The sequence below is a fragment of the Panthera pardus genome, unplaced genomic scaffold (assembly GCF_024362965.1).
Source record: "Panthera pardus isolate Hobbes unplaced genomic scaffold, ASM2436296v1 HiC_scaffold_24, whole genome shotgun sequence".
NCBI classification, from domain to species: Eukaryota; Metazoa; Chordata; class Mammalia; order Carnivora; family Felidae; genus Panthera; species Panthera pardus.
The window spans coordinates 24110775-24129768 of NW_026526810.1; the positions used below are offsets into that span (position 1 = coordinate 24110775).

Consider the following 18994-nt stretch of genomic DNA (forward strand, 5'->3'; position numbering starts at 1 on the left):
CCCAGGGCAAGCACAGCCCCGCTCACAGAGACAGGGGGATGGACAAGATGGCACGGGGACAGGGGGCCGGGCGGGACGGGCAGGCTCGGCGGAGGAAGCGCCGAGGCCGGGCAGCGGAGTCCTCATGGAGTGGTTTATTACGATTCCATCTCACAAGGCAGGTGGGTGGGCGGCAGCGGCACATGAACGAACTCCAAGCCCCTGACAGACGTCTGCCTCGGGCGCATGCAAACAGTGCAACATGGTCAAGCGCAAACACGGGCGACCGAGGCGACACGGGACACGGCACACGGAATGGGGAACAAGGCTGGGGCGATGGGTCCCCAGAGAGGGGCCTGGTCTCCCCAACCCTCGTGGGCAGGACAGGAAAAATAAGATTCGTACTTCTTGTAAAATGCCCATTTGCTGGGTACTTTCTTTCTCCTTATCTTGAAAAATAATAAAAAATAAACACGCAGGAAAAAAATCTCAAAAAAGGAAAGGGATAAAACTCTAAGAAGGCGAGAGATGGGAGGCCAGGGGGAGCCTGACCGCGGTACGGGGGGCGTCTGCCTCACGCTCCTCAGCCCCCTCCCTTCTTGGCCCCTTCAGTGGGGCTCCTGAGCCCCACAGGTGGGTCCATGAGAAAAGGTGCCAGGCCCAGGCGGGGTCTCTGGGAGGCCAGAGGGGGCGCAGGCTGGGTCAGAGGAGAGAGGCCCGCCGGCCCGCTGGGCTCAGTTCAGGCTCGGGCCCGGCAAGTGGGGGCACCGGGTCCACAATCTATCCAGGTTCAGTCCCCGCAGGCCCGAGACCTGGGCGGCGGCTGGCGGTCACAGGTGCAGCTCATGGGTTTTGATGTGCTCGAGCTGCTCCCGGAGCTGCAGGAAGGAGGGCCGCGTGGCGGCGTCCAGGTGCCAGCAGCTCTTCATGACCTCGTAGACCGCGGGCGGGCAGCCGTCCGGGGCGTCCATCTTGTAGCCCTTCTCCACCCGAGGGACGACGTCCTTCAGGGGCTGTGGGCGGGTGGGTGGTATAAGTCCACACGGGGCCTCACCCCCAAGAGGACCCCTACTCAGCTTCGGGGATCCCCTTCAGACCTGGGCCTCAGAGCCTGGCCCAGGAGGTCACCTGGGAGGTCCCAAGGGCAGGCCTGTGGCTTCTAGGCCTCAGGATGGGAGGCAGGGCCCGGAAAGGGCCCCCTCCCCTGCCACCCCCCTCCCTTGCTCCAAGCCTCACCCTCAGCCCCAGCCATGCCCTGGCCCCAGCGCCCAACTCACAATTCTTGGGTAAGGCACTCGCCCAAAGGAGTAGATTTCCCAGAGAAGGATTCCGAAGCTCCACACGTCAGACTTGGTGGAGAATTTCTGCCACGTAGATGGGAGAAGCAGTGTCAGACCCTGGGAGGCTGTGGGGGGAAGGGGTGACCCAGGACCCCCGTCCACCGCTCCTCAGGCTCTGGGGAGAGGCCCGCTTCACCTTCTCTCTCAGGGCCTCTGGGGCTGTCCACTTGACTGGTAGCTTGCCCGTGTCCTGGGTGCTGGAGGCCTCCTTGGTGAGGCCGAAGTCGCTGACCTTGGCCACGTTGTCCTCCGACACCAGCACGTTGCGGGCAGCCAGATCCCGGTGCACGAAGTTGTTGCCCTCCAGGTATTCCATGGCCTCACAGACATCTCTGGGACAGAGCCAGCCACATGTCCCCTCAGACAGGGGTCCCACAGCAGCACGGGGTCCGCCCCCCGCCCCCCCAAAGGGTGCTGCTTCACTCACAGTGAGAACTTGAGGAGACAGTCTCCGCCCAGCACCGACCGACCTCTCGACCGCAGATAGTCCACTAGGCTTCCCTGGGGCGGGACAGACAGACCAACCGGCCCCACAGGTCAGACTTGCCCTCCAGCCCTCTGGCATTGTGGGCTGGGGCTGAGTAAGCACTTGAGGGATATACGAGGGGAGGGAAGGAGCAAGGAGGGGTTGGGGTATCACTTCTGAATATCAGATTCTATAAGCTGGACACTGCGCTCAGCAGTTTTCATGCATAAATCTCTAAGGTAAACTGTGTTACAATCTCCACTTCACAGATGAGGAAATTGAGGCTTAGAGAGGTGACACAACTTGTCCAAGGTCATAGGGAATAAATGATGAGTCAGGACAAAAGCTGAGCCCTGCCTGGTGACTTCAGAGCTCAGCTGTGGAGAGGGGCCTGGGGGAGCAGGGACCAGAGGGCGTGGTGAGGGGTTTGGGGCAGTTGGAAAGCCCAAGTGTTCAGCTCTGGAGTGGGGATGGGATCTCGGGGCAGGTGCACACCTTGGCCATATACTCGGTGACGATGTAGAGCCCGCCCTTCTCTTCCACGATCACGCCCAGGAGCTGTACCAGGTTGCTATGCCGAAGTTGCCTAGGGCAGGATGGCGTGCTCAGAGCCTGCCAGCCAAGCCTCCCCATCTCTTCCCCATCCCGGGGAGGTGACCTCCGCACCCACCCTCGGCCCCGACTCACGTCATGACCGAGGCTTCAGCCAGGAAGGCCTGGGCGGTGGCGTCGTTTTTAATGCACTTGACAGCGACTTTGTTCCCTCGGTAATCACCGAGCATCACATCTGGGGGAGGAAGGTTGGAGCTTGTCCCCCAGACTCTCCACGGGCCCTTGGCCCTCCCAGGGCTGCCACCCCCTCCCGCTCACCTCCAAACTCCCCCTTCCCGATGGTCTGGAGCAGCTTCAGGTCCTTCATGTTCAGTGCCCAGCCGCCTGGTGGGGGGAAGGGTGTCAGTGAGAGGTGAAGCCAGGGCAGGGCCCACGGCACAGGCGGGACTACGTGTATGGAGTGCCCTGGAGGTATCCAGAGCCTCTGGGATGGGGGCAGTGCCAGGGAGCCCGAGTGGGAGAAGGCAGGCAGGCCAGCGAGGACTGGGGGCAGGGATGGCACTCACTGCGGAAGAACTCATCCTGGGCCGCCACCGTGCCCTCCATGACTTTTGGCTTGATGAGACGAGTACAGAGTCCATCTGCGTCTGAGGTGTAGTGCTGTGGAGGGCAGGACAAGCACTCGAGGGCCAGCCCACCCAGCGCCAACAGCTCACATGCACTGCCCGGATCTGACCACCAGAGGGCGGCGGAGGCCGATCCCACCCAGCCTGGAGGGGCTTTGCGCTGGGAGGGCTCCTCATTTCCCACAGGGGAAGGGATGAGGGTGGCCCAGACTCAGATCCGTGACCCATTTCCCATGCCACCTCACATCCAGGTGCTGGACAGATAGCGGGCTGCTGCTACCACTCCGGGCCTCACGAGCATCCCGAGGCAGAAGGTAAGCCCTGGCTCAGTCCATACATACACTAGCCTCTAGCCAGATGTGGCCAGGACCCTCCCAGCCACAGGCCTAAGCCAGTCTAGCAGGGGGAAGGGAGCTGAGAGTGCACGCAGGAGACATCTGGGAGACTTCTGGGGCTACCAGAAGCGAGCTGTGGCCTGAACAGGGCTAGCAGAGTGGGCCTTGGGAGTTGCAGGGACACGTGGGCACATCCATGTAGGTGTAGGAGCCTGGCGGACCCTAGCCATCAAGGTGTAGCTCATGAGGACATGCTTACATACACATACTTGGGCATGTAGTTCGGACTGCCTGGAAAGAGGCCGAGTTCTGGGATTAGATAGACTCAGATTCTAGCCCTGGCACCTCTAATTTATAACCATGTGACCCAAAGCAGGTCCCTTAACTGCTCTGACCCTTTGTTTCCCGGCCTGTGAAGTGGGGACAGTGCCACTCTCCCTGTGGTGGCATCGTAGCAGGTGCTTCCTCAAGGCGTGAGGAAACACAGGCTCTCAGAGGCTGCACGTGCCGAGGCCACGTGGCCAGAAGCGGTGGTGCTGTGCCGGGTGCCCTGGCTCACCTCCACCAGCTGCATGAGGTTCTCGAAGTACACCTCCTCGTCAATGCTGAGCTTGCTGGCGTGGTACATGATGCGGTAGTGCTCCACCTTGCCGTCACAGCTCACGCACAGCGTGTAGTCCCCGGGGTAGTTGGTGCTCTCCCGCACCAGGAACAGACCTGTCTCCGGTGGGCACAGCAGCCGCTCTGCCTGCTCCCGTGTGATCTTGCCATGGAACCAGCTGCGGGAGGCCAGGCCAGGGCTCGTGGTGGCTCAAGGGTACTGACCCCTGCCCCACGCGTCTGCCGGGCTCCACTTTCTGAAGGCCCCCGGCTCTGGCTGGCACCGCACCACGGCCCCCACCGGCTCAGTCAGGTATCGGAGGCCCTTATCTCCTGCCTCCCACCCTTCTTCCTTTAGTCCTCCTCCCGGGCCTGCCCCCCGCCTTTGAGGTCCAGTACCCACACCCTTCCCCTCATCTTGAGAAGCCTTCACACATTCCCCCCCTACTCTTGCCTCTGTTTTCGTGAGTCTTCTAGGGGAACCAGGCCTTCTTGTCCTCCTTCCTCCCCAGACTGGGAGACCCCAACTGCTCCTCAGCAGTACTCACGGCATGAGGCTGAGCTTGGTGCCTGCCTTCACACCCTCCCGCTTCTGGACGTAGTTGGCTGGGATGATGCCCTCACGGCCCACCTTGTTCTTGGCTTTGTACCAGTTTGGGTCCTGGGGAGATGGAAGCCCAGACACACTCTCAGGCCCACCGTACCCTGCAGGGGAGCCCGGACCCAGCAGGAACACCTGGAGGTGGGAGGGGGTAGGCGTGGGCACGTGAGGTCCCTCATTACCTTGGTGACGGCCACAATGGTGAGCACGTCTCCTTTGCAGAAGGGAAGGTCCTGCTCGGCAGTGCCGTGGAAGTTGTACTTGGCAATACATTCTGTACCGGACGGCCAGGCGGCCTGCGGGGCAGGCGGCAGGTGGGCGGGTGGATGCAGCCCGGGGTCCGCCTCCATCCACTTGCCCACCCACTCTTGAAGTCACAGCCTCCTGGTTGGCTTCTGTGAGCCTGAGTGAGGTGCTCCTCCCCATGAGAACTCGGGGGGCCTTCCAGCTGAGATTCCCCCATCTCTCCCAGATCTGTACTCCCATCTTCAGGGTCCTGGGTCTAACAGCACACCCTAGAATCTTCCCTTGTTGAAAGCCAGGGTTGGGAAAAGGGGAGCAGGTCTATGTGAGCCCTCATTCTCTCTCTTCTGCTCAGCACCCCTCAACTGCCCTAGACCCCTGCCCCCATGGTACCTGTATTGCTGACATCTTCTCAGAAGATCTGGCGTCCCCGTGTCACAGGAAGGCCAACCTGTCACTTGGTACCATGAGAGCTGCAGGGAGAAAGGGAAGATTGAGGAGGGGTGTGAGGAGCCGGTCTCCCCGACTCACGGAGCTCCCACTCCTTCCCTGGAGCAATGTGAACAGGTACCAAAGGCCTCCAGAGCCGGAAGCTGGGCCAGGGCCATCCTCTCCAGTCTCAGCAGGCTGAGCGCACTGGATAGGGACGAAGCAGGAGCACAAAGGCGGAGGATCCTCAGGGACAGAGGGGTCACCGACCCTAAGCCCACAGGGGCCTCACAGCCCAACTGAATGGCCAACACAGGCAAAGGAAGCTCAGAGGTGAGCAGCACCAGTGCCACCCACCCCACGAGCCCCAGGCCCGGATGTGACTTATGTGGTCGGTGGGGGAAGGGAGCCCAGGGCAGCTGTGTGAACCTGGGGAAGGTGCAGTGCAACCTGGGAAAGTCACTTGTTCTCTGTGGGCCTCATAGTTCCTCTGCCTATAAAAACGTGCCCAGGCAGTACGTCTACAGCCAAATGTACACCCCAAGGCGCCCCACATCTAGGTGCACCCACAAGAGAAAACAGGGCTGGTGTCCTCTGAGATGGGCACGAGAGCGCTCACGCAGCATGACTGTAACCAACCTCACGCTGGGAACTGCCCAGATGCCCATCAAGAGTCAGATGGGTAAACCGTGGCACGGTCACGAGTGGGGCGCCGCATAGCAGTGGACGTGGATGTTCAAGAGCACAAGGACAAACTCCCGAGTAGTAGTAACCGAGACACCAGACTGAAGAGGACAGACCGTGTGACCCCGTTCACAATGCATATGCCACATCCACGGTGCACCATGGCGAGTGCCCTCGGGAGGGGGCGGCGTGACTGGAAGTGGGGGAGGGGGGTTCGCTCTGTGGCACCCTTATGATTGGCGCACTTTTTGGTTTGTAGGTTTACTTCAATAAAGTCGAGCCCCTCCAAAAAAGCTACCCCAGCCAATGCATACCCCAAGGGCAGTAAGCCAATCCGTCCCGCACATACTTTGTGGCCCCTGCTCCGAGCTCCCTGGACTGTTGGCATTTTCCCAAAGCCCAGAGCCCTTGTGTACCTGTCTCAGGAAGTAGACAGGCTAGGGCTCCTGTTCTCTTTTTACAGATGGGGAAACTGAGGCAACTGAGGTGTAGACAGGGCCAGTGACTTCTCCGTGGGTACAGTGTGTTAGAAGAACTCCATGAGCTCTGTTCCCAGGCTCATTTGACAGGATGGACCAGGTCTAGGGCCGGCTGTAATACCACCTTCCCCAGGCCAAGCAGTGGGAAGAGACGCCAGCATGCACACATCTTAGGGGGGTTGGGGTGTGAGGCAAGGCCTGCAGGGTGTAGGCGGGTTTCTTGGAGCCCCAGAGCCGAGCCCTAAAGAGCGGAGGGCTTAGACGGCAAGAAGGCTGGCCGGAGAAGGCGCCACTCCTTGGTGTGACAGCTGAGCAAGGGTGTCCAGGCAGACAGAGACAGCCGTGAGGAACTGGCCTGGCTGCAAGCTCGTGGGGAGGGAGGGTGGGAAGCAGACCCTGACCATCGGAGCACCCTACCAGTCTGCTATCAGGGGACGGTTTGGAGGTGGGCCCGCCTGGCATAAACCCTGCAGGGTGGCAGGAGCTTCAAATGACAATGTGAGGAACCGGGGTTTGCTTCTGGGGACCTCGGCCGAGAAGCGCGCGGCTGAGGAGAGCAGAAGCCAGGGAGTGCCACCACCACTCCCAGGCCTCACTCCTGCTTCAAGTCAGGCAGACCTGGCTCTGTGGAGTGTGCAACTCAGAAGAATGACTCAACCCTTCTGAGCCTCAGATCCCTCGCCCTGAAAGGCCTCCCCTGCAAGCAGGCTGTGGAGGGAGAGAAGGAGAGCCCTGGACTGGGAGGGTCTGGCACAGGGCTTGCCATAAACCCCCTCCCTCTCCTCCAGACAAAACGGCTTCCCTTCCTCCCAGGGTACACAGTGCTTCTTGTCCCCGGACGCCAGCCCGTCAACCTCTGCTGTCAGCACAGGGAGACAGGGGCCCACGAAGGCTGAGCCTAGACACCTCCCCCCACCATCAAACATGTTCAGGTGACTGGGCTGGGGTCAGGAACCACCCGCTGGGCTCCACAGGCGGTGGTGAGCTGTGAGCTTGTCTTACCCCCGTTCTATAAAAGCGGAAACTGAGGCTCACAAGGTTGAACACCTTGTGTGAAGTCACACAGTTAGTTATAGGCGACAGGGTTCCACTGGGGTTGGCTGGGTCCTCGACCTTCAGGACTTCTGAACACGGGCTCTGCTAGCTTTCCACATCCCCATGCCTCCTCTCCCCACCCCACCCCCCCTCCAAACTCGCCACCACTACGCCACCACAGAGGGTGTGGAGACTGTGGCACCGTTAGTCACCCTCCCTGCTGTCAGTTTGCAAACACTCCCTTCCCGGCCTGCAGCTGCTGCTGCCGCCTCCCCACTGACTTGATGATAATAATAAAAATAATAACAGGCCCTGTTTTCTGAGCACTTATTCTGTGCCAGGCCCTGCCCTTGGCTCATCAAATCCTCTAACAACTGACGCTATTCTTACCCTCATTTTACCTACGAGGACCCTGAGCGAGGTCAAGAGGCAAGGTGGCCTTGCCTGAGGTTTATACCTCCAGTAAGCATCCTGCTCTGCTCAGGTGTCAGATGCCCGAGCCCCTGCACCATGCCCTGGGAGCATCATGCTCCGGGAGCACCATGCTCCGGGAGCACCATGCCCCGGGGCCACATTGGCCTAGAAAAAGGACAATGCAGGGCAGGAGAGAAGCAAGCGGTGCCCAGAGTGGGGACGAGCCCACCTAGAGTGGTTGGGGGCGGGGGGCGGGGCTTCCTTGAGGGGCTGGGCTATGACAACCACAGATCCGGAAAGCAGGGGGAGGAACTGACTCCTCTCCCCTTTTCTACTGGCAATGACTTTGGGACCAGTTTTTCCATCCATGCACTGGGGTAGTGATAACCCTGCAACACCTGGGGCTGCTCTGAGGACTGGAGCTGCCGGGAGCCCACTGCAAGCCGTGGGCTCTCTCTGACAGCTCCTCTCTGGTGAAGTCACAAGCCCAGGGTGGCTCAGTAATCTCCCTCCTTAAGGCCCCGAGGGTCCAGGGGCCATCCTCCTCCAGGTTAGAGACTAAGAGCCAGAAGGGCTGGAGGAACTATAAGGAACCTAGGCTTCTAGTCTGGCCTGGGCCGGGCACACAGGGGTCCTTTCTGGGTTATGTGAACCTGCTTTCAAGCTACTTTGTGGAGTCAGAGGCTCTGAGTCCTGGTCCTGGCTCTGCCACCAATTTGCTGTGTGTGACCTTGGGGGAGTCACCTGGCTTTTCTGGGACTTGCTGGCTCTCCAGCACCTCCACCAGACCTGTGTCCCACCTGCTGTTTCCACCTCCCTGCCTATTGCTCCCTCTCTACTCCCTCTCTCTTCTTTGCCCAAGGAACCTCCTCTCAACCTCCGGGATGCAGTTGAGGAATCGCTTCTGTTTCACGTGTGCCTAAAAATCCCTGTGGGACCATTTGTGGTAGCAAGAGACTGGGAGACAACCTTTCATGTTCATCAGTAAGGGATCAAGTAATAAATGGCCCAATATCCCTAAAACGTAACGAAAATTCCAGTGGTGACAGGGCCCAAACAGACTTTCAGGTGCTGACACAGAGCACCCCCCAGTTCAAGTCGCTGAAGGAAAAGCTGCTGGGGGGAACGAGACAGTGACACGGCTTCCAAAGACCACTCTGCAGATTAATCGAAAGAAAAAGCACCTGCACAACAGGTAGGTCTGACAGACACCTTGTTAACCAGGCGATCGAATTAATAAGCATCACCCATAGTGAGAGGAACAACACAGAGCGGAGCGCCCCCTGCTTCGACGAACGGAGGAGGGCACAGGGTCCCTGGGCGGTATTCTGGCAGAGCCGGCTAACACGACTCACGTCAGGAAGGTGCAGTCAGGCACAGCCCCAGCAACTGGCTTGGACTCTTGAAGTAAATGTCGTAAAAGACAAAACAAACAAACAGAGGCTGGGGAATGTTCTAGATTAAACAGAACACTAAAGAAATGGGACAAAACGACAAAACGGTATTCATGTGAGGTGAAGGAGGTGTTAACTAACCTTACTGTGGTTAAGTGGTTAGCAATACAGGTACACCAAATCACCACACTGCACACCTTAAACTTATGCAACATCTTAAGTCAGTTACACCTCAGTAAAGCTGGAAAAAAAGGAGAAAGGAACATGACAACAAGATTCAATGAATGATCCTGAACTGGATTCTGGCTCAGAGGGAAAAAATAGTAGCTATAAAAATCATTTGAGGACAGTTAGGAAAATGGAAATGTTAGGTAATATTATGGAATTTTAATGTTAATTTTCTTAAGTGTGATCATGGTGCTGTGATTATGTAAGAGGTGCACGCTCAAGTACTTAGAAATGAAAGATATGATGCTCACGCTAATGCTCAAACTGGCAAAAAACCACATATACGCACATGTGTAGGTATACAAAAGAGGTAACGAGCACAGCAAAATGTTAAGACTTGGTGAATCTGGGTAAAGGATACACGGGTATTCGTTATACTATTATTTCAGCCTTTTCTTTTATTATTATTGTGTTTTTGTTAAGTCATCCCTACCCCCAACGTGGGGCTCGAACTCGCAATCCCGGGATCAAGGGTCGCGTGCTCTACTGACTGAGCTGGCCTGGGGCCCCTACTTCAGCTTTTTAGTAGGTTTGGAACACTCCATGTTTAAAGGCTGTGACAAAAGGCAAGGGGCAGGACACCCATCTTCCATGTTATGTTAAAAGTTGTGTTTTTTAAGGGGACACACAAGTCATTCTGTAACTCAGACATGCACAGATTATCTTTGAAAGAGAAAACAGGCAACAGCGGTTGCCTCTGGGGTAGGAAGGGGGGAGTCAAGTTTAAGGGAAAATTACTTCTACGGTGTTATTTGCTATTTTGTCCTTCTTGATTTTTTTTTTTTTTTAAACCACATGTATCTATTACTAACTTCCCCCTAAAAGGAAGATTGAAAATAAATCACTTTTTGAAAACCACCCCTGCCAGGAGCATTCCTTAGTTCCCCGGCTGTGCTGGCTGCTCTAGGCCTCTGCAGCCTCTCACACATCCCTGCGCTCCAGTGAGAAACTCACTGATCCTGGCCTGGGAGCTCTGCAGGGGGAAGGCCGGGAGCTGACTCATGTCCCCAGCAAGGGCTGAGCCCAGAGTGGCAGCTCAGTGAATGAGTGCTGAATGAATGAATGAACCAACAAAGGAAAGGAGGAAGCAAGGCCGGCTGCATCACACCGAGGTCCCATAACTGACAGGACTATATTTAACCCCAAAGGGACAGCAGCTGTCACCACACCCACAGAGGACTAGGGGACAGGGGGCTTGGAACTCTGTGAAGTCAGCGTTTCACTCTGACTTCCTGCCCCAAACCCTGCTCCCAGCAGTCCTTGTGCCGGGGTCCCGGGAACAGGCCGGGCATTATGCCCAAGCACTGAGGTCAGCGGCTGCAGCCTCAGGCAGGCCTTTCTTGGTCGCCCAGGCTGGTGGGGAGGGGAGAAGAAAGGAGAACTGGGAGCCCAGAAACTCCCCAGTTGCCCTTTCCCTGCCCTGTGGGCAGCTGTAGTCCTCACAGTCTATCATGTGTCCAAGGCTGGGGCAGGTTAAGGGGCTCCTTGCCCTGCCCCCCTCACCAAAACTCCACTGCCTAATGGGGCGTGGGAGCCTTCAGTAACTGTTTACACCCATCTAAAAATACCCACCGAAAAGGGAAGTGCACAAGGGACCCTGTGGCCCCCAGAGACTTCGGTCCTGCCACAGGACCCAGCTGGAGTGTCTGGGGGGGCAGGGGTGGCCGCCAGAGCAACAGGCATGTTCACTATGCCTTCTCATTCTTTGAGCCAGTGTTTCAGGAGCCTCCCTGTGCAATCAGCCCCTTGCTTGGTGGGCCAGGATGGACAGGAGGAGGAAAGGGCCCATGAGACGCCAGGGGGCTCTGAGAACTCCACTCATCTGTCTCTCTTCTGCGCCTGGCCCAGGGCCACCACCAAAATGCAGTCCTGCTTCTCTCCTCTTGACTACCAGATGATCACGGCCAGGTATGCTCAGTGACCCAACAGACAGGAGAGACAGGGGCAACCCGGGAAGGCTTCCAGAAAGAAGGGGGGGGAAGTGGGAGGATTTCAGTGAAAGCAACTGGGAGGGGGGTGTGCTAGACCAGACCAGAATTAAGCTTCCAAAACTGGGATACGGAGGGAGTTAATTAAGGCAGAAAAAGGCTCAGGGTGGGGGTCCACACAGGCTCTGAACCAGCCCGGAAGTTCTGATCAGTCACAGGACAGATAATAAGTAAAACTGAATTTCCGATGTGGGCACGCCCCTCTGAAAGAGCAGTGCACCTGAGGAGGGTGGGGCACCACCAGCAGTCAGGCTGGTTTGGCAGCAGTAAAATCAGCCCCACCTCTAGTTCTGCAAAGGACACTTGGGCTGAAGGCACTGTGATGCTCTCCCCCTTCTACCCCCCTGCCACACACCAGGCTGTGGGGCTGGAGGGCTCCCACTGACCCAGGCAGGCAGTCCAGAGCCCTCAGCATACCCACTGCACATGTCTCAGGGTCAGGCACTGTAGAATTGGGCACAAGACCCTTGGAGATGCCTAAACCTCCTGGGGGTCAGGAAAGGGCTGAAAGGATGGCCCCACTTCGGCTCCAGAGTGCGCTGCCTGACCCTCCCTCTGCCAGCCACGGGCCTCCCTCAGCCTTCAGCACCCCTGCCCCAAGGGTAGGGGTGAGTTTAACGGCTGACAAATGTTTAAAACTAAATTATAGCAACTCACTGGCTTTTTCCTGCCTCCAGTGGCTTGTGGGACCGGAAATCCCATCTAGTGGTTTGGGAGAGGTGGGGGCTGGAGTCACAGAAGGCTAATGGGGAGCCTCCTCCCCCAGGCACCACTGCGGCCTGAGGCTGACACTCCTGGCCCAGAAAGGTTTCTAATTACCGCTCAGGAGCCTAATTACCTACATGCACTGGGCAGCAGGGACTTGGGGCTTCCCCAGGGCCCTAACACAGGCCTCTGTTCTCCTGCCCCCAGCACAGGCTATAGCCTTTGCATGTCCATTTGCCTACATTTACGTATAGCCTCTCAGCACTGACCTCCAACAGACACTTAACAATGATGAGTGTTAGGGGCCCCTGGGTGGCTCAGTCGGTTAAGCGTCCGACTTTGGCTCAGTTCATGATCTCACAGTTCGTGGGTTTGAGTCCCGCGTTGGGCTCTGTGCTGACAGCTCAGAGCCTGGAACCTGTTTCAGATTCTGTGTATCCCTCTCTCTCTGCCCCTCCCCAACTAGCACTCTGTCTCTGACTCCCCCCTCCCCCAAAAATAAATAAAAACGATAAAAAAAAAATGATGAGTGTTGGCCCCTACCTTGAAGCCTCCTATGCACATTACAGGTGGGGGGACTGAGGGCCAGAGGCCCATGAACTAACAACTTTGGCCCCCAGATTCTTGGTCTCTCCATCTCAGAACTGGGACCCACAGAACACAGAGCTCAGAAGGTAAAGCTATGGGGGCCCAACGCGAAGGACTTCCGGTCTTGCTACCCACCTGAGGGAGGAACCTCCTCCCCTAGCAGGATGGGCTGTAAAAACGAAAGTATGGGATGAGAGCCCACTGACCCAACCCTATGTTACTTACTTAATCCTCAAAAACCCCCGTGAAGTTTTACTGTTGATCTCTGTTTGATAGAGGAGGAACCAGGCTGACAGGACACCCACCTTTCAAGGGGTAGAGCAGGGATTTGAACTAAGATCTGTCTGAACTTGGTCAAGAGAGAAACCTCCAGCCTTTCCTTGGGTAGGACGGATGACACTCGGAAAAAGGGCAGCTAGGTGAGAGCGGGAGGCTGAAGGCAGGTCTGCCTAGAGCTTGGCCCTCCTGCTCTGGGAAGCAGAAGTTACATGGGTGCCCAATCCTTGCTCGTCTGCCATATCCTGCATCGCACAGAGAGGCCAACAGTCTGTCCATAGCCACACAGCAACTAGAGAAGCCAACAACTCTAAGGAAGGCAGAAGCTCCAAGCGAGGAACTCAAACACTTCTTGATTTTCATGGCCTTTCCCTTCTAGGAAGCCCTCCTGGCTGCTGCAGCCTACGCAGCTCCCCAGCTTCCGAGCTCCCACCAGCCCTGCCAGGAAGTGGAACCACAGGCCTCCCCTGACTCCTCTCTGCGTCTCTACTGGCCAGCAGGGGGGCTCTCAGGGTTTTCTTCATTCTGCCCTCCAGTCTCCCTGCAGCGTGGACAGCACAGGATGACAGGGCCTGGGTAAAGACCAGGTGTGGGGCTGGACAGGGCTGAGAAGCAACAGCCAGGGTGGGCAGGCGTCAGATGACACCCAGGTTCTCACCCGCCCACAAGGCTTCCAACTGTGCAGAGAGCAGCACAGGCAGGGGGGCGCCTCTCTTCTGCTTGTTCCTGTAGCTCTGGGCCCAGATCACACGGAAGGGGCGGGTGTGGGGGGGGGCAGGGGGACGGAGGGAAGCTGCGGTTGGAGGCCCAGCCCCGCTGAGGCGTACACAGCTAGTGTGTGATGAGAAGCTCCTCTCATCACAGTACCTCAAAACCAGGAAGAGAAACTGAGCAGGCAGAAAGGGCAAGCTAGGCTGTGTGGGGCCCTCAGGTCCCTGGGGGGCTGCCAAGGGGCGTTCCGGGACAGTGGCTGGACAAAACATTTCCCCTTCGGGGCCTCAGTCTCCCCACAGGAAAAATGAGATTCTCTCCCTGGTCCTGCCAGCCTGCCTGATTGGTGCAGGCTGCATCATGCCGATAAGACAGACGCCCCCCGGTTGGTGGAGGACTCCTGGCACCCCAGTGGGCTCTGGCCTCTCCTGGGAAGCAGGGGCTTGGCCTCTGAAGCTAGCCTCGCCCTGCTCACTTCTCCCCTCAGCCACACAGGGAGCACACTAGCTCTTCCTTCACCAGCTCTTTATTTTTAGGTCTGAATTTGACTTTAATCATTACTTAGCGGATTCTATTTCCAGCCCTCGAATGAAGGGACCCACAGGAGAGGAGGAAGGGAGGCAGTGCTCCCTGCCTGGCATGGGGGGCAGCCTGCTCCTCCACCCATCCTGTCCCCAACCAAGGCAGGGGGGAATGAGAAACACCCAAAGGGTTTGCCCCAGCCAGGCCAGCATCTTGGAGGGGACCCCACCCTGTGACCTCATCCCAGCCCAAACTGTGGGACAGGAGGGCAGTTGTAATGCCCACTTCCCCTGAGCCAAGACCGGGGTGGAGGGAGACATTCCACAGGCAAAAGTCTAGTGGCTAGAATCTGAGGTCATGTGCCTGGGGATCTCTGTATTGAATGGCTCACCTGGGGGAGGGCCTCCCGTGAGTATCGGGCTGCCTTAGGGTCATCTGGGGCTATGGTCTCTTAGGCCCAGGAGTGCCAGGTTGAGACTGATTTCCTCCTACTGCCCATGGGTGGCCCCAGGAGGGTATTCCCAGTTACTCTGGTCTCCACAGAAGCAGAACAAGCGGAAGCAGAGGGTGTGCTCAGGTCAGACCCGGAACACCTGCCGAAGAGGAGGCCACTAATGCACGAAACTTTCCCAGTGATTTGTGGACCATCTATGTTCCCTTCCAACTCCCATTTGGGAGACTGGAATCCCTGCCCCACTCCCACCTCCAGTTTTCTTCCCTTCCCCCCACCACTGGGAAAGGGTAGGGAGACGAGGCTGGCATGCTGTCCCTGGGTTGGGGCTCAGGATGCCTGGGCTCCTTGCCCAAGTTTTGGTTTTCCCAGGGAAAGTAGGCCTCTGTCTCCACTGGGGGAATTCAGGGGTGGCCTAGGAAGCAGCCGAAACCAGGGGCAGGCAGCGGCCGGGTTCTCAGAGGATAGACCTTGTCCGGTCAGCTCTGGTGCTGGCAAAGGGGGGATGGGGAGGGTCAGGCCCCAGAAACCAACCAGCAGCCCATCTTCCCAGGGTCAGGTCCATGCCCAACCATAGCCCAGTAACCTCAGGAACAGAGAGTTTCAGAAGGGTTCCATGAGCAAAGCCTCGCCCTGCTGGGTGGACCCACCAGCCAACTCTGGCCCAGGTGTCTTCCCCACACGTTAAGGCAGCCTGCACTTGGGTCCCCTGTGAACGCTAACCTTCCCTTACAAAGTGCTTATTGGGGGCCCGGGGCTGCACCAGGTACGTTCTAAGTACTTCGGTTAGTTCGTTCACACTCTCCTCAGATTCCCGTCTGGCCCAGGTAAAGCCATCCTTTTGTGTACATAAAAGAACCCCATCTCAGAGGGTGACCTGTCCAAGGCCCCTCCGTGCTGGCCTAAATGGCGCAGCTGGGCGGGGAACATCGGATGGGTGCCAAGCTACCCACTCTTTCCAATACCCCAGGCTGCTTTGGGGGCCTGTAGTAACAACAGCTATACCAGCGACAGATGGGAACAACAGTGCGCGCGCTTAGTACGAGGGTTTGGGTGACGCTGCTGCAGCGGAGCTACTTGGAATGCGGTGTAGCTTCTTAGAGGTGAAGTTACACAGACTGAAAAAATGCCCAGAAACACAGAATGAAGCGAAAAAAGGTGTCATGGCGCGCATACTCAAATGACAACAGAGATGAAGTTGGGGGGGGGGGGGGAATCAGGAAGAGACAGGCAGGGAACTCTAAAATGCAAACGGTCACTGCTGGTGAAGAAATTGTGATTTCTGTTTTGTTTTCTAAGTCTCCTATAGTGCTGCTTTGTTACTTTATGCATTAAGAAAGTAATCCGTACGTAGTTTTCCCATGAGATCGGACTTGGTTCCCTAGGACCCATCTGGCCCCCAGCTCTGGCCCTGATGTCTGGAACATCTTCTACCGTGGGATGGCCTTTCTGATATGGAACAGCCCCTCAGGCACCTCAGGGTCTCTCCCTACCTTCTCTTTCCCAGACAGAACACCTCTTTCTTTGGGGACTATGTGTCAAGGCTTTCAAATGCCTCAAAAGGTAGGGCCCAGAACTGGACACAGGCCGTTCTGCCCAATCAGGCCAGCTGGCAGCTTGTTTGGGTGGCTGGATCACACTGTGTATCCTGGGCCTCACCCCCTGCCTGTACTCTGGGCTGCTCAATGGTAGCTCAACCTCTTGGGGCCTGGTGCCCTCGGCAGTGGCCCCGGAGACTATCATCTGGTCCTTCCTTGCCCCTGACCCAACACAGAGAAAAGAGCAGCCACTTCTGAGAGGGAGGAAGGCACTAGGCTCACCAGATAAAAAACACATCTCTGCACATGTGCTAGCCTGAAGCCAGAACCCTTTTCTACAAAGGCCTTGGGACCCTGGGGCTGCACCCATACAGCTCACGGTTGGTACAAAGTGCCCAACAGTCAGGCCTCAAGCCCCAGGCCCTCAGGCTGCAAAGGAAGTTAGGGCTGGGTGGGGGCTGGGTGACAGGAGTCTCTCAGGCCCACCACATCTGGGTCCCTTCCACCAAGCATGCTGGGGCAACCGTTAAAAAACCCTACATCAAGAGCAGAGTCCTGAACAGGACGAAACCACCAGCGGCCCCAAGGGGGCCCAGACACAGCTCAGCATCCTCCAAGGAACCTCCTATCCCTCCAGGGAGCAAGAGGATCCTGCCACACTCCCAACCTTCCTCCTGCTGCCTTTGCCCTGTTCCTGCTGGGGCCCCTCCAAGAAAAGACACTGGAATCACCAAAGTGTGGGGGGCTAGAATAGGCCCCCTGGGTGTCCCCACTCTGACAATGCTCCTATGCCAAGGCTGTGGAAACAGGGCTATCACCTTCCCCATCTGGATCCCATTCATGTTCTGAACTTGGCTGCTTCTGTGCCAGCTAGACCAAATGTGTGGGAGGCTTGGGTCAGGACTGACTACCAGGTTGTTTCAACTTAGCGCCAGGGCCACACCAGACAAGGTGCCCCTCTCCCACCACATCCTGTCAGTGGGACCCAGCCTCAGGCACCAAGGGGAAATCCCATGGGCAGTGCTGATGCTGCCTGAGCCCAGACCCAGGCAGAGCTGGGGCCGGAAGCCCTCTGCAGGGAAGCACGTGTTCACCCCACAAGGTCCCTTGGGTCAGGCTGGGGGCCTGGGTCCTTGGTGGGTGAAGGTCCCTGCCTGGTTTCCCTCCATCCACAGGAGTCTAGCTCTGTAGAGCAGAGGATGAACGGACAGACAGCCCGGCCCTGCTAGAGGCCTAAGGTAGCAACTTCCCCCTTTGAGCTTCAGTACCCTGGTCCACAAAATGGGAGGGGAGGTGAACCCCCAGTTAAGCTCCAAGGATCTGGTGGCTGGACACGCCTCTTCCTGACACCTGGCCTGGGCCCTGAGAAGCCTGGGAGAATGAGTTGACTAGGCTGCCAGGAGGTGGGAGCATGGTCCTGATGCCCAGTGTCACGTCCACCCACACAGAGGCCCTGCCCAGTCTCCCCACCCAAGGGTCACAGGTCCCTTGGCTTAGGCCTTGTCTTCTGGGAGGCAGACAGGCTCAACCTCTGGCAGGCTCCAGGGAGGTGGCTGGGCCCTGGACTTCGTAGAGCCAGCCGGCTCCTCTCAGTGGGGGGATGAGGGAAGGTGCAGGATAAGGCAGGCCAGGGAACCTGCAGGGAGGGCCTGGGCAGGGAATGGCAAAGTGCCCACTCTCCAGGGCCCTGGCCCATGCTGCCCCTCCTTCCAGGCTCCAGCCAGCCCCAACACGGCGGGGAAAGGACGGGACAGACTCGGAGTGGCCTGAGACAAGTCTGTGGGGCTCACAGGGCAGTACCTCCCTGGTGAGCTCCCCTCCCAGTCGGGCTGACATCGACTCCCGGGAGAATTCGAACCCGGGAAGGAGGGGGTAAGGGAGGTGGGGGATGGGAGTGGACGTGACCGCAGCTGCAACGGAAGCAACAGAAGCGGGACGCGCGACCTCCACCCTCATCCCCTCGAGAAGCACTTGGACGCCCACCTCCTCCAGGCCCTCCAGGCACTCACCTCTCTCGGGGCACTGCGGTCCGGGCCACCTCGCTGCGGGCAGCATCAGCGGCCTGCGGGACGGTCCATGCGGCCAGGGGGGAGGGGAGGGGCGCAGGGGTCCCCGGGGGGTGCGGTACAAAGAGGTATTGGTGCGAAAAGAGGGGGAGGAGGGACGGCCAGACAGAGGCAGGGGGATGGCCGCGCGGCCCGGGTCGGGGAGGGAAGAAAGGCGGGGGAAGGGGGGCGGGAGGGAGTCGGGGGGAGGAAACAATGTAGCCGGCGCGGCCCCGGCAGAGTTCCGCTTCCGAACGCCGCCACCGAGGTTCGAGTTTGGAACGTCGCGCCGGCTGCCGGGGGGCTGCCCCGGACGCTGGATCGGGGGCCGCGGGGGCTCCCCGAGCTCCACGCCCCGGAGGCTCTGGCGGCCACAGGCTGGCTGGGGCGGGAGGGACGGCTGGCCGGGGGACGGCCCCGACGGCGGCGCGGCCGGGCGGTCGCCCCGCTCGGACCCCACCCCGGCAGGCCCCCCGGGCAGGGTGCGGGGTGGGGCGGGAGCGGGAGGACGGCGGCGGTGTCTGCGGCGGCGGCCAAGCTCCGTTTGCCCGGGGCTCCGCTGGGAGGAAGCTCGCAGGCCTGGCGAGAGGAAGCGCGGCCCGGATCCTCCGCCCGCGGCAGCGCGCCTGCGCGAGGGGGCCTGCCCGGCGCGCGGCGGGGCGTGGGCCGGAGGAGCGGCGCCCCCTGCCGGGCGCCGGGGGCACTGTGGGGGGGTGTGTCCGCGCCCACGCCCTGCCCCCACCTGCAGGTCAGCGCTGAAGTCTC

General features: G+C 58.7%; 1 protein-coding gene across 1 annotated transcript; it reads right to left on the bottom strand.

Annotated features, from left to right (window-relative positions):
* Window positions 1-119: 119 nt before the first annotated feature.
* Window positions 120-18772, bottom strand: CSK (C-terminal Src kinase). The gene is made up of 13 exons (XM_019441452.2): window positions 18194-18772; window positions 5136-5215; window positions 4682-4795; window positions 4447-4559; window positions 3858-4077; window positions 2904-2997; window positions 2656-2721; window positions 2473-2572; window positions 2281-2371; window positions 1747-1820; window positions 1456-1651; window positions 1257-1343; window positions 120-992 (listed from the first exon to the last, which is right to left on the bottom strand). Exons 2-13 carry the CDS (start codon window positions 5148-5150, stop codon window positions 810-812), a joined length of 1353 nt encoding a protein of 450 aa, XP_019296997.1. The 5' UTR covers window positions 5151-5215; window positions 18194-18772; the 3' UTR covers window positions 120-809.
* Between the last annotated feature and the right edge of the window lie 222 nt (window positions 18773-18994).

Coding starts and splice junctions, on each gene's coding strand:
- CSK (XM_019441452.2), bottom strand. Junction 2,722..2,903: donor CCAGGATGAGTTCTTCCGCA/GTGAGTGCCATC, acceptor TCCCCCCACCAG/GCGGCTGGGCACTGAACATG. Junction 1,652..1,746: donor TGTCTCCTCAAGTTCTCACT/GTGAGTGAAGCA, acceptor GCTCTGTCCCAG/AGATGTCTGTGAGGCCATGG.